Source organism: Pollicipes pollicipes, unplaced genomic scaffold (genome assembly GCF_011947565.3).
Source record: "Pollicipes pollicipes isolate AB1234 unplaced genomic scaffold, Ppol_2.1 Scaffold_7262;HRSCAF=8765_pilon_pilon_pilon, whole genome shotgun sequence".
Taxonomy (NCBI): domain Eukaryota; kingdom Metazoa; phylum Arthropoda; class Thecostraca; order Pollicipedomorpha; family Pollicipedidae; genus Pollicipes; species Pollicipes pollicipes.
The window spans coordinates 2,798,118-2,812,072 of record NW_023597055.1 but is presented as its reverse complement, the minus strand read 5'-3'; the positions used below and the strand labels follow the sequence as shown (position 1 = coordinate 2,812,072).

At 55.1% G+C, this 13,955-nt stretch overlaps 1 protein-coding gene across 1 annotated transcript; it reads right to left on the bottom strand.

Annotated features, from left to right (window-relative positions):
• Positions 1-514: 514 nt before the first annotated feature.
• On the bottom strand, positions 515-9,065 carry LOC119114355 (mitochondrial uncoupling protein 4). Its single transcript, XM_037238555.1, has 9 exons — positions 8,948-9,065; positions 5,935-6,125; positions 5,648-5,712; positions 4,535-4,737; positions 3,858-3,980; positions 3,101-3,298; positions 2,481-2,573; positions 1,895-2,095; positions 515-1,511 (listed from the first exon to the last, which is right to left on the bottom strand). The coding sequence occupies exons 2-8, from the start codon at positions 6,035-6,037 to the stop codon at positions 1,921-1,923; spliced, it is 960 nt and encodes a 319-aa protein (XP_037094450.1). The 5' UTR covers positions 6,038-6,125; positions 8,948-9,065; the 3' UTR covers positions 515-1,511; positions 1,895-1,920.
• Between the last annotated feature and the right edge of the window lie 4,890 nt (positions 9,066-13,955).

Genomic DNA, 13,955 nt, shown 5'->3' with positions numbered 1-13,955 from the left:
GCATGCGCACAGACCAGTCGGGAGGCACCGGCCGTCTCCAGCGCGGCCGAACAGGCACCGAGCGTCTCCAGCGCGGCCGAACAGGCACCGAGGGTCTCCAGCGCGGCCGAACAGGCGCCGAGCGTCTCCAGCGCGGCCGAACAGGCACCCAGCGTCTCCAGCGCGGCCGAACAGGCACCTATGGCGTTCCACAGCACCACCGAACCAGGGTCTAAGGCGTCGCCGTGAGTCAGCGGCAATAGCCAATTCGTGATGGCGTTCGTACGCGAGTCCAAAAAAGCTCTGTTTCTCTCTATATATGAAAAGCTCATCCACCTTCATCCCTCTGATAACTGCATGAACACGTGGCAACAGTCCACTACTGAAACAATACCGCACGTAGAAAACGTGAATGGCACAAGGAGGGCACAGTGCCGCAGCCTCCAGCCGCAGCACGTGTGACCACAGCAGTCAGTGTGTCTGAGGGCTGGTTCGACTGCCCCTCCCCCCCCCCCCCCCCCCCCCCGACCGCGGACACTGGCGGAGCCCGACGAGACATGGCACTGAGGCAGATAACACCTGAACGAGCGCAGCCCAATTGGCTACCAATTCTACTACCCATTCTACTACATTGTAGTACATTTGCCAAGTCGACCAAGTGGTCCAGCCACACCTACCACATCGCATTATCTACCCACCGCCTCGAGAACCCGACCGACAACAGAGCAAACGACGACGCGCCACTGCTCGGCATAAACTGCTGGGCGCGACGGGCCCATGCCACCCGCGACCCAAGCAACAACCCGCGCGACCAGGACCGAGTCCGCCAGCCGCGAGGCACGTCGGGCCCCGCGAGCCCCCGGAGTCGCCACAGACCCCTGCTGGCTGCGCGACCAAGGCGTGGCGCCGGCGGCTCTTCCTCGTCACGCCTCCTGCCGAGCCCGTGTTGGCGCGAGCGCGCCCGGCGCGGAGGACGGACATCACCATCGCGTTTGAACTGCGCTGGTCCCCGAGCCAAGAACGCAATAGCGCCCCTAAAATGATGCCTCTGTTACGCCTGAGGAGGAGCGACTGCAGGGGTGTAGTTTGTAGTTGCATTGTTACGGCACGGTGGGTGTCTATGCATTGCACAAACGTCTTGATGTAGCATGGCACTTGGTTCAGTCTGCCCTGAGAAAAGACAGTGCACAGTGCTCTCCAGTGTAGTGCTCGTCCCAACGCCAGCGCGTCTGCTCTGGCTCCTGCGCGCCTCGTGTATCCCAACTGATCACCAGTGCTTCCACACCGCTTGGCGCCACATACGGTGCCAGGACACCCGGCACCACTCCGGTTACCGCATCGCTGACGCTTCCACATCACTGCACCACTGGCGCTTCCACATCACTGCATCGCTGGCGCTTCCACATCACTGCACCGCTGGCGCCTCCACATCACTGCACCTGCACTAATGTGGCGACGTATACTGTATGAGCAACGCACGTGCATTTATGCTGAAAAGACTCAACAGCTGCGTGTACGCGTTACGGGACCATCTGCAAGAGAGGAAAACAATCAGAAGAGGGGCCAGTGAGAAACTTCCATCCTCCTGCCGCGCACACTGCGCCTCTAATCCGTGCCTCAAAGCCAGCACATCCAAACCGCAGCCCAGGCCACCCCGACTTACCCAAACAACACTGTCCCGCCCAGGCCACCCCGCCTTACCCAAATAACACTGCCCCCGCCCAGGCCACCCCCATTTACCCAAACAACACTCCGCCACGCCCAGGCCACCCCGACTCACCCAACCAACATCCCGCCCCAGCTCAACAGCACCATTACGTGACCCCTTCCCTCACAACAAGCCCGTGCGGCTGCCGCCACCCAGGCGTCCGAGTCGGCTGGCAAGAGGGGAGGGAGGGGGGGGGGGGGGGCGTACCTGGGCGCCTCGCGCGTTGGCCGCCGCTAGAACGTGCCCGTGCCGCACACGCGGCGCAGGTTCTCGTACGTGAACCAGAAGGTGAGACTCCACGGCGCCATGCGCATCCAGCAGGGTACGAAGCCCTTGTACATGGCCAGCAGGCCCTCCTCCCGCACCAGCCGCACGAAACAGTCGACAGAGTTGCGGTACAGCGTGCCCCTGGCGGCGGATCGGAGAAACAGTCGGTCGGCCGGCCCGCCTTCGTCACCGACGGCAGCACAGGCGAGCGGGGACGTTGGCCTGTTGGGTGCCCGAGTTCCACGCAAGTAGTTAATGGGTTTACTATCATTTATCAGCATGCCCTGTCTTCATTTCAATCTATCTTCCACGTATCTATATATCTATATATTTACCTCTATCTTCCACGTATCTATATACCTATATATTTACCTATCTATTCATCTACCTATCTTTCTATCAACCCAACTTAAAACAGACGACCGAACAGAAACCATGACGTCCGGTCGCCACATTGCTGCACAGCTGCCCTGAGCCCGGCAGCCGACCGGGGCCGGGTCCGGGTCAAGCCGAGTGGACGTCTGACCTGCCGCGGCTGTCGGTGGGCTGGTTCATGACGCGCGTCTTGACCACATCGGCGGGCGTGCCCAGGGTGGCCGACACCAGGCCCGAGGCCACGCTGTCGGCGAGCGGGGTCAGGCCGGGTCAGGGTCGAGGTCAGATGGATGAAGTCAGGGTCGGCAGAGCCCAGACGGACGGGTTCAGGGTCGGCAGAGGTCAGATGGACGACGTCAGGGTCGGCAGAGGTCAGACAGACAGAGTTCCCGGTCGGCAGAGGTCAGACGGATGGGATCAGGGTCGGTAGCTGTCAGACGGACGAGGTCAGGGTCGGCAGAGATCAGGCGGCCGGGGTCAGGGTCAGCAGCTATCAGACGGACGAGGTCAGGGTCAGAAGAGGTCGCACGGCCGGTGGTCAGCACGGAACGCCGGATCAGACCACCAGACGCGGGTCACACATGTCAGCACCTCACACCACCAGCGCTCCGCACAACCGACCACGCCCGCACCAACCAGGCCGGCGCCGCGGCTCCGTCCATCCGCAAACGCCGAAACCGCACGGCGCCGGTGCTTCCCGCTTGACCGGGACCACCACGCCGCCGCAGTCGTCGAGGTCGGTGCCAGCCCCGCCGATGGCGCGCCGCTCACCTGGCCAGAAAGTGCGTGACGGGGCCGTCACCCAGCGCCGTGCCGCGCACCAGGCGAGCCTTGACCGAGTCGTAGGTGGTGAGGTCGCCCAGGTTCACCAGCGCCGAGCGCTGCACGTTGGGCACGCAGCCCTTCCAGAGGGCGCGCACGCCGCCGCGGCGCACAATCTGGCGGAAGGCGTGCGCCGCGTTCTTCACCCTGCGGACCCGCGGGCGGCTGTCACTTCTGCTGGAGGCGCGCCCTGCGCCGCCCGGCGGCGGGGGCGGCGTCACTGTTCGGTCATTGTGACGCAGACACGCAACGGCGGTGGGGGGGGGGGGGGGGGGGGCACGAGTGTCCAGCTTGCGTGAAGAAAAAGAAAAGCGGACACCGCGCAATATGCCGGGCGAGAGTCACACGGCCCAGCTGTGCTCGAGTTACTGCTGCCGCAGAACCGGCGCCGACCCCTCACCCGGGTCTACCCTGCCCAATCGGCTCTCTTATCAACTTGCCTCCCGCTCCCTCACTCGGGCTCAAGTCTTTACTACCCCTCCCCCCCTTTCCTTGCTATTCCCCACCGGGGCTGGCCCGTCCCCTCAGCTGCCTCGTCTCTATCTGCATCCCCGTCTTATCTGGGCCCGCGTTCCTGCAGTCTGCTGAGCCGGCCTCCCACCTGGGCGCAGCGTTCCCGCGGGAGATGCTCCGCCCCCGCCCGCTCTACGGGCCTCCGGGCCTCGGGGACCTCCAGGGCCTCGGGGCTCCGGGCTCCGGGCCTCACCGGGGCTGGAGACCGAGCAGTCGTCGGCGGCCCTCCGTCTGCATCTGCACCTTGACCAGGTCGGCGGGCGAGGCGAGCAGCTGGCCCAGTCCGCCGGCGGCGAGTCCGGCCAGCGCCGCCTGCCTGCCGGCCAGCCGGGCCGCCGCTGTACACCGGCGCGGGCGGGGAGGGGACGCGGCGCCGCGCCGCACCGGCGGCCCTGCTGAGGCGCGCCACCCGGCGGCCAGGATCGGCCACAGCCACGGCTTCCGTCGTGAGCTGTGCTTCCATTGACAACGTTTTTTTCCATTGATAATTTCCATTGACTTTCAGTACAAGAGGAAGAGCTCGCTAAACAACACTATGGAGCGAGCATCGGCTGGATTCACAAATCTCAACATACCAAGCTGCGGTGATGACTCGGCGTGATCATAAAGACAGGCTACAACAGTTCTACGCCGCGCACACAGGTGTAGCTGATGGTCACCGTGCGGTGAGACGGTACGGTGGCAGAGGCGCACGATACCTGGTCCTCGTAGCCAACGTCAGCACCACACCCCGGACAAAAACCTCACCCCCAAGCACGCCACCGCACCCGCTACAGCCACACACACGTCGCTGATCGACGCCAGCCACGGCCCTTCCACACAGCGGCGGCGGAGCGGCGGGGCCCGGTCGCGACGTGAGACGGCCCTCACCAGACGGGCAGCGGCTGGCCGGGCCGGCTGACACGGTCACGTAGCCACTCGTAGCCGTTCATCCTCACGCCGCTGTAGATGAGGTGCCGGTAGATGGCGGGCGTGACGCCCTGCCACAGCCTCAGTACGCCCTCCTCGCGCACGACGCCGCCGGCCGTGCGGAGGAAGCCCCGGTATAGCGGCGGTCGGCCGGACGGCGCCGGCTGTCGGAGGGGTCAAGGGGGTCAGCAGAGGTCCATAAAGGTCAGCGGTGTCAGCAGAGATCGGCAGGAGTCAGCGGTGTCAGCAGGGGTCAGTAGGGGTCAGCAGAGATCAAAAGGGATCAACAGGGGTGAGCGGTGTCAACAGATATCTGCGGGAGTCAGCGGTGTCAGCAGGGGTCAGCAGGGGTCAGCAGGGTTAGCTGGGTCGGTGGATGGACAGAGGTCAGGCCCTCGTTGCGGGACAGTGAGTCGTGTTGGAATACCGCCCGGATTAACGGTGACCATGCTCGTGGGCGCAGCTCGCACGGTTTAGCTGTTGTGGAGTGCCACTGTCAGCGGTGTTTGAGTGCCAGCGGAAAAATCTGTACAGTACAATGACACGCAACCGGCAGAGCTATCCCTCTCCATAACACGACGGGCCATGGCTCGAGTAATTTTTCGCAAAGGGGATTGCCCAAACGCGCAGGGCGATGACAATGGTAAAGCGTCCCAGAACAAACCCGAATACCCGAACGTACGTCAGGAACGGAGGCAAAGTGGTAGACTGGCAAATAATGCTGCCATAGGCCTTTGCGATGCTCACAAGTTTCTCGCCGGAGACACTAATACATATTCCCGTGCGCGGAAATGTTTGCAAGACAAAGATAAGAATGCAAGGGAAGCAAGAAATAACAAATAAACACTGTATGGCCGACCGCCACATGGAGCCGCTCTGTCATCGCCGAAACAGCCACACCAGCGGGTGGAACAGGTAAACTGCGTGCGGTGGGAACCAAACCGGGTACCTTCGAGTGACTTTCGCCTGGAATGGTCTGTCCTCATGAACAACCGTTGGCAGGGCTGTGGGTAAGTGCAAAGTATTGTGCCAAGGCTAAGTGACCTAGGACCGGCCAGGCCTGGAGTTCCTCACCTTCTTTTCTGCAGCCTCGCCCTGGATTTGAAGACGTGTCTTGGTTAGATCCAAGGGATACGTAACTGTAAAGAAATGAACCAAACTACAATAGCTGAAAAAAATTGAACCAAAACTACAAAGGGCACGAAAACCACGGCATTGCGTGGCTAAAACAAAAACAAAAAAACACCACGCAGCTGTGGTAAACCACGATCCGGCCCAAGCTGAGTACCCTGCCGACCACCGCACACCGAGTCACACACACTGACTAAGCGAGTCAGCTCCCTCGCTGCCTCTGCACCCACCTAGCTCGGCGCAGGTCGCAGCGCCGCACGACAGCATGTACTTGAACCACAGCTTGTCCGCCACGCCGGTAGGGGCGCTCATGTCGCCTGGCGTGCGCCCCATGGGCGCCGGAGCGGGCCAATCAAGAGCGCTGCTCAGCCGAGCCGCTCAGCACGTCCCGGCGCGGGCGGCCCCCTGCACGCCCGCTGTCCTGTGACGTGAACGCCTCATGTAACATCACACGTCCAGACGCGCAACGCGAACGCCGAACGCAGAGCAGCGCGCAGACCTGTGAGAAGCTCACTCGTCCATCGAGACCCGTACCGGTCGGCGACAGTTTGCCGTGGGCAGCCGACGCCGGCTAAGGCAGGGGTGGAGAGGGGCGGCGGCGCCTGGGAGCCTCTGGAGGCGCGTGCCCTGACCGCCGCTCGTCGCCCCGGCCGCTCCAACAAGGACACAAGGACTCCAACAGCGACAACAAGGACACCGTCAGCAGTCGGATGCATACGACGTTGAGCAAATGAGCGTGGAAGTGTGCTTTACGCCCATGCTTCGGCATATATCTGGGGATAAGTGAACGAGAACCAACATAACTTTCAGTGCGTGTTCTGCTTGAGAGCCATTCCGTTGCAAATATCGCGTTGACGAACCTTGGCCACGGATGAGCTCAAAGTCGGGGGACGAGACGGGGACTGCGTCCCCTCAGACGACCTAAGCCGGGTCCCGATCGGGTCCCAAACCAGAATTCACTGGCTTTAACATCGAAGGGTGCAGCGGCTACAGGCTCGGTATCGAAATAGGTGGCGAATGTATTATCTGCGCAGTCAGGTTAAGACCGAAATCGCGTCAACGACAGTCCACTGCGTGCGCTGTGAGCCAAGGCCTGCCCACAGCAAGCCACAGCTGGCCCCGCGTTGTTGACGCAGGACCCGGACATCGCCCCTCCCGAGATGGTAGCTCTTGGCTGCCCTCCCTCTCCTCCTCTTCCCCCGTCCCGCCGCCGCCGTACGTGCTCTGCACTGGAGGCTGGCGGCTGTGGCCGCGCGTATATATTTCGCTGGAGAATGGTGGCGACCGGCTGGTCAGTACCACGTGGTTCCGACAGATGGCAGCAAAACCGACTTCACCAAATGGCGGGAGCCTGAACGGCTCCTAGATGGTTTAGGAATGACCTCTGAAATACTAAATGCAAGATGCTTGAATTTTGGTCACAAAGCTTCATAATTTTTAAAACAGTTGCCTTTTGTGTGAAAATGTTAAGGTTCTGCTTCCAACGGTGTATGCTCCTTACAATGCTTGTCATTACATCATTGGAACTGCTTTAATAAACACCTGGGGATGCACATTCACAGAGAAGGTGCATGACAATGGGGCAACACATGACAGACAAATGCAGGGCAATAGAGCACAGTATAACAAACACCAACCTTTGGCACACTTTTTTGGCAACAGCAGAAGGCTGTGTTGGCCCCAAGAGGTCAGAATTGCTGCAGATATGTCTGTTGATAAATGCATGATAACATAAATGTTGTCTTGAGATGTGATTCAAGCAGCCTTTTTATGTAGTATACACTTAAAAATGGTGAATTAGTGCATGGCTTCGAAGCTGATGCATTTGAGTATGTCAGTCTCTCACCTCATGCTGAGTATGGATCATCAAAACTTTTTGCCTAAGCTGCATGTAATTTGTACAGCTCTAAGCATGGTTCCATGCATACAGTGTTAGGATGTCAGAGCTTGAAAGACAGCGCTGAGGCCCTTGGTGACTTTATTTCTACCTTTATACTCAGTCTGAGTCATCCAGACCTATTGGTTTGGCTACCTGTTTCACATAGTCCTTAGCAGTGTCATAGACCAGGCATTAACATGTTGGAGCTTGCGTGATTGATTATTTTGATGTCATTTATTTGAAAAGTTTGCTTGGACTTAGAATATGTGTTGTCTGTCACATGCCTTGGGTTTTCTAACTCATTGCTTTGCCAGGCCTTAGGCTCCAGGACATTTACTAAATCGATGTTTGTTGCTGGCAACCAGTAGCACTGCTAGAAAGAATGAGCATTTTGATAATATCTCCTAGTGTTTCTTGGATACATAAGCTTACAAAAGTACTTACTACACCACCATATTTTATGGATGTTATCACACCTCCCTGCACCTAATGCATGGCTACTGGCATTTCCTGGCTGATATAATGGATAATACTAGCATTTCATCTGGACATTGGACAATGCATCTGGAAATTCATATCCAGACAGCTAGAAAGCACCAGGCATTCCAACTTACTGAACTGAGCTTCACCTTCACAAAATCATGGCAAACTTTCTGGGATTACAAGGTTATATTATACTTATAACAGTATCTATCTGAGCTGCATGACTCAACCAGTCACAAATACACATGTAACACAAAGTGCAGATAGAATCACCTTCAGAATCAATATGACATTCACTTAATTGGCTAGGAACTCATCAGCATGGGGAGAAAATGTGGTATGACATTGTGGCAGTGGCCAGACCAGCCTCAATAACCAAAACAATTGCAAACACTTGTTAGACATATACCTTCCTGTTATTTTTTATACCGCAGCTGATGCACCACTATTAATATGTGACATCTACATGACTCTGCAAGCATGCAGGATTTAAGCTGGCATGCAGTTGCTGAAACTGCAAAATGTCAGCTAAAAATAACATGAGTCTTCCAAAAATGCAAAGTAATGAAAATCGCATATCTCGGGTGATGATATGCAGCTAATCCCTAGGCAACTAAAAAACAATAGACTACAAAGGTATTCACCTCAAATCAATATGAGACACCATCGCTTGATAACAATGTTTAAATCGGCAGTTCAACTGCATCAAGTTGTCTTACATGACCTAACATAAGTATGAATTGTCTAAAAGGCGCTAACTTGTATTCAACAATAAGACAATGCAAAGGCTACGAGCTTGATACATGCGCCTGAAAGGCAGTAGAAGTGCAATGCCTCAAGTTGATAACGGTTCGATACAATCATGGTGCATTATTAGATACCTGAGGTAAAATTCTGGATACAAAGAGATGACTAATTAAGTCTTAAACGTCAAATACGACTAACAAATCTATGGACACGCGGGTTACTCCAAGGTCCTAATCATCGAACCCGGTGCCACCTCCTTTCCTTTGCCAGTGGTTAAGCCACCGCAATCACACCATCTGCGCCATCTAACCTTCCTTCAAGAACTACCAAATTTGACAATGGAATATATTTTTCAATAGTAGCAGCATTTCTTACCACTTGTGGCCAAAATTACTTTTCCCATTTCAGGAATTGGTGATGTTTAATACGGCATATAGGTGGCGTTGATGTTTCTTGAATAGTCGTTGCGGTCGATACTGCTACGGGCATGGAACCATTTCATCGGCCTGCAGATGTCCCGGCCCGACGGCGCTTTGAAAATTTCGGATGGGTTTTTGTTTTGTCTAGATCCCTGCATTACGATTGCACAGCACGTCAGTGGGAATGAGTATATGTACGTCAGCCAGTCAATACACACATTATCTATCTCGTATGCATCCTGATGACCCCAAAGTTTCAGATCGAGCTCGGAGAAACCTCTAAAGAAGTGTCGCCCGTTGCAGCATCATTGATACCGCGCACGCCTCGCTGGCATCCGTCCACTTTCCTCTCGCACTGCATCATTCTAATCCTCATAAAGCCGGGCGTCGCTGGGGCATAGTGTCGCCGTTGGGCCCGAGGAGCTTCACGGCCGCTCTGGCCGGACTCCTAACCAGCCGCTCTGGCCGGACTCCTAACCAGCCGCTCTGGCCGGACCCCCTCCCGACCGCTCTGGCCGGGCTTCCGCCCGGCCGCTCTGGCCGGAACCCAACCCGGGCGCTCTGACCAGACCCGGGCACTCGCACAAACCTCAAAGAAGCGCTCCTGCACAGGGTGAGACCCGGCAGCGGAGACCTCCCACGATGGCTCAGTCTTGCTCTCTTACCCTTCCTCTTAATTCCATAGCCGCTGCATTAAAGCCCTGCATGCCACGCCATATGCATACAAGGTGTCTGCTTTGCTAATACAAATCGGACGATATTTGAAATAAGGCGCATTACGGGTTGCATTGGTCGGTGGCATTTCGGTGACCATCGAACGCAGTCCTTTACCCAATGTTATTCCCAATCACTAGCCGCCAGCGGCATGCCATGGCGCGTAAATTTCAATACCATTGTGCCAGATTACTCACGCTGTTACCGGAAGAGCAGCGTTGCACTTTCTGCGTGCTTTGTGCGAGTCACCGAGTCTAACTTCACCGGTACACAACTTGCTGCCGCATATCCTGGCTGCCGTACTCTCTGTCGCACCTTCTGATCCGCTTTCTGACGTTCTTTCTGTCGTACCTTTTGCCGTGCCGTCTGCCGCACTTTCTGCCGTACCTTTGCCGTACCTTTTCCGGTATTTTGTGTTGTACTTTCGATTAACACAGAGCGGGCTGCTGATGCATTCGGGTCTGTCACAGAGCGGGCTGCTGATGCACTCGGGTCTGCCACAGGGTGGGCGGCAGAGACCGACTTCTCAAACCATACATTGTGCCTATAAGGACAGAGGAGCTGGTTAAAATGGTCCCCTTGTGTAAGTTGCGGTTGTTATTCGCTGAAAAATCCGACATGCATTCAAATGAAAAGATTATTCATGATCACGTCGCGCCTAAATAACTGCTGAGGGCCGTGCTGCTAAACGCCACCAATGGCTCAGGGACCGGAAATCGCCGAACCCATAGCACTGGATGTTCGGCGTCCACTCCACGTGCAATGGAGCACTGTGACCAGCGATCGGGGCCCATGAACAGTGAATTTGGTAAGTACAGGAACATGGTGAATACCTGGCACTTTGAACACTTGGTACTTGGATTCTGGACCGATTCCTCTGCGTGGAAGTTTCCACCAGCTTTTTACATATGCAGGATTGACAAGAAAGAAGCCATTGATGTAGTGTTAATTTCTGATGGAATAGGAGACAAAGCCCATGAAATTTGCGCCCATCCAGAAGTATGCAAACTTAAAGTCTTGCGCAGCAATGATTAATCGCCTGAAGAATGAGCAGTTGCAAATCAAATGTCCATTGCATCATGAAAAGCGTTGAGTAATGTGTTGAGAGTTGCCCCTTCAAGAATAATCTTCCAAAACCCTCCCACGGGTCGATGGTTTTCAATGGCCTGACTACAAAAAAGTTATGGCTGTGATGTCCGGCTTCTAAATGTAATGGGACGACATCGCCGATGGGCGGTCAATGCCGGGGGTGAAAACAAGCAGACAGAGGTGTTGAGATCCCGCTGGCCTTGGTTCCATCGCAGCTGCACTCTCATTCCTCGATTTTATTAGCAATCAGCTGAGCACGAGTAGTCCGATTTTATTAGTAGTCAGTTGAGCACGTTTGCCCGGCGGACAAAAAAAAGCGCGCATTAATGTCATGACGTTCAAAACGTTTAGCATGGCATTTAGCTGCTTTTCAGAAAAAGAGCTGCGCATTATCGAGCTTAGAAAGCTGTTTTGGTGTTTTTTTGTAATTTATCTTGTTCTAAAAAACGGGTGCTTCCGTAATACTTGACTTGAAAATGAGGTAATAATGTTTAGGTCGCGCGCAGGCCCCTTTCTAAGGAAATTTGAGTCGGAGCCACCCGACGGCATGACCGATAGCAAATATGGACTCACCTGGAACTTACTCCAAAATTTATATTTCTCCTCGGATTGAGAGCACTTTATACTTACGATTTGTGTTCACATCAAACAAAAGACGGGGCGAATTACCTACAGCATATAATGTTGGCATAACAAGAGCAAAATGGGGCTAGAATGATTGTAAGCATAAAAGGGGAAATGTCTGATCAGTGGGGGGACTGATTACGTGCGCCTCCTACCCCCCCCCCCCTCCACGCTAACACGCACACTTAACGTGTTAAGAAGCCTTCCACTGCCCAGGTGTTATTGTGCCTCCGTACTGCGATGCCGTTCTGTGAACTAAGCTAACAACGCTGCGCACAGTCGGCCTCGCTCTCAACACGAGGGATGGCTCGCCCGAGCTCGTCTGGGCACAGCGTCAACCGATAGCGAACACTGTGGACATCCTCCTTCCGAGAAGATGTGCTACAGCTTTAGAGGCCTGCCAGCGCCACCTAATCAAACGGGCAGCAGCCAGCCCCGTGGTTCATGGTTCATACAGCACCTCAAGCTGGCAGGACCCGCACCATCTGAGTGCGACAGCAGCCAGCCCCGTGGTTCGTGGTTTACACAACGTCCCAAGTTGGCAGGACCCGCACCATCCGAGTGCCATCCCCTGCAGCGAGGCTCACCACAGGCAGATCGCCACAGCGCCACCGACGCCAGGCGGGACTTCACAGTGTACGCTCGGACCAGAGCGGGGAACGTGTCACTGACGAGATAGTTAACGAGTCACTTTAAATATATGAAATTTATAAATTTGACGGTCCGGATACAATTATCCATTGGAAAAGCGGAAACGTTCGGCTTTAAGCCACCGCGACAGCTGCAAGCCACCGAGCCCGATCCCAAGCATGCTGCTTCTGATCAGGACTGTGGGAAACCCAATGGGTCAATCTAACTGCGGTATGGATCCTCTCTCATGTTGTTGACTGCAGCCGGTGGTGTTCATTTCCCCGACAATGTCATCGACGGCCGACAATGTGACCCAGCTGATCGCACCTGAACACAGGCCGCCTCGTGATGTCTTGTTAAACTGGAGCTAAGAATCGTCTTGCTTCACCTTCTGTTCTTCTGAATCGTCTTCGCTTCATTCGTCTGTCCGGCGACGTGCTACAGCACATGTTGGAGCGGGTGCTGATTTCGTCGTATGCCGTGTAGCTTCCGCTGAGGCAGCACCAGCCATGCTGCCTGGCTTCTGATGTTGGTCTCTGATTTGCGCCGTCCATTCGCAAAATTCAAACATTGGATCTTAGTTCAGACTGGTTTGTTTTTTTTAAACTATACTGGAGTCCATTTCCTGTTGGTTTATTCATGCAACAGACCCTGTACCCTGCCTTTCTCGATTTTTTTTTGTCGCGAAAGTCATGACCAGGATTCCGATTCCGAATGTCCTCGGATCAGGCACACGGACAAAGTTCTCCCATCGGAAACGGGGCAAAATACAAATTGCCTGCGAAATCCTGCGAACTTGGACCAAATGTATGCGAAATCGCCCAGCATCTGGTGTAAGCCTCTGGGCTCCGGGGGTTTGGGGGGAGGGGCACTATCACTTGGCCCTTTCCATTGACTTCGTCCCTGCCTCGCATCCTGATATCCATACTTCTCGAACGGTCAGAATCGGATCCTCCCTCCTTACAGTCCTTTTGCAAAAATGTCGGCCTTGAGCAAATGCTCCCATGTGCTCCCGTGTGTTATGCTCCCATATGTTCTTTCGTAAAAAACACACTTGTCTTTATCCTGGTTGCCATTAGCTCCTTCGCGGAGAACAGTTGCACTCTAGCAACTGTCCAAACTGTCTGAACTGTCTGATGTCTGAACTGTCTGTCTGAACTGTCTGAACTGTCTAGAAACGAAGCGGTATATGCGCATCAAAGAGTAGATTTGGACTCTCCTGCAATTCTCTGTCCAGCCCTTCGGGAGCTTTCGTAGAATAGCCAACAATATGCTTGCCTTGACGTGCTACATCAGCATCCCACCAATGTCGTGGTAAGATGTAGATATGTTAAAAAGGTATGCAGGTAAACAAAGGGAAAACGGGTACAGGGTGACACAGCCAAAAGTTAGCCCGCGTTTTATTCAACCGTGACAAGTATATGTATCGCACAATCCAGACGGTGGTGGCACTTGAACGCCCATTCAGTGGCAAAACATGATCATAAACAGTGATAGCAAGCGGTGACCTCACATTCGCGAAATCGTGACCGCACTGAATATGCTTATTGGAAGACGAGAGGGACGAAGCACTGTCAACACCACCCCGGAGCATAGTATCACTTCCGCCCTGGGAAGCCCTGTCCAGGGTGCCGTGGGACGACTTCACTGGACCGATCAGGACCAC

What these genes read in the sequence shown, in the direction of transcription:
- LOC119114355 (XM_037238555.1), bottom strand. Translation starts at nt 6,037, where the DNA reads ATGGGGCGCACGCCAGGCGACATGAGCGCCCCTACCGGCGTGGCGGAC. An exon ending in CTGCTCGGTCTCCAGCCCCG is followed by an intron (nt 3,299 to 3,857) that starts GTGAGGCCCGGA and finishes GCGGGTCCGCAG; the next exon opens with GGTGAAGAACGCGGCGCACG. An exon ending in GTCACGCACTTTCTGGCCAG is followed by an intron (nt 2,574 to 3,100) that starts GTGAGCGGCGCG and finishes GCTCGCCGACAG; the next exon opens with CGTGGCCTCGGGCCTGGTGT.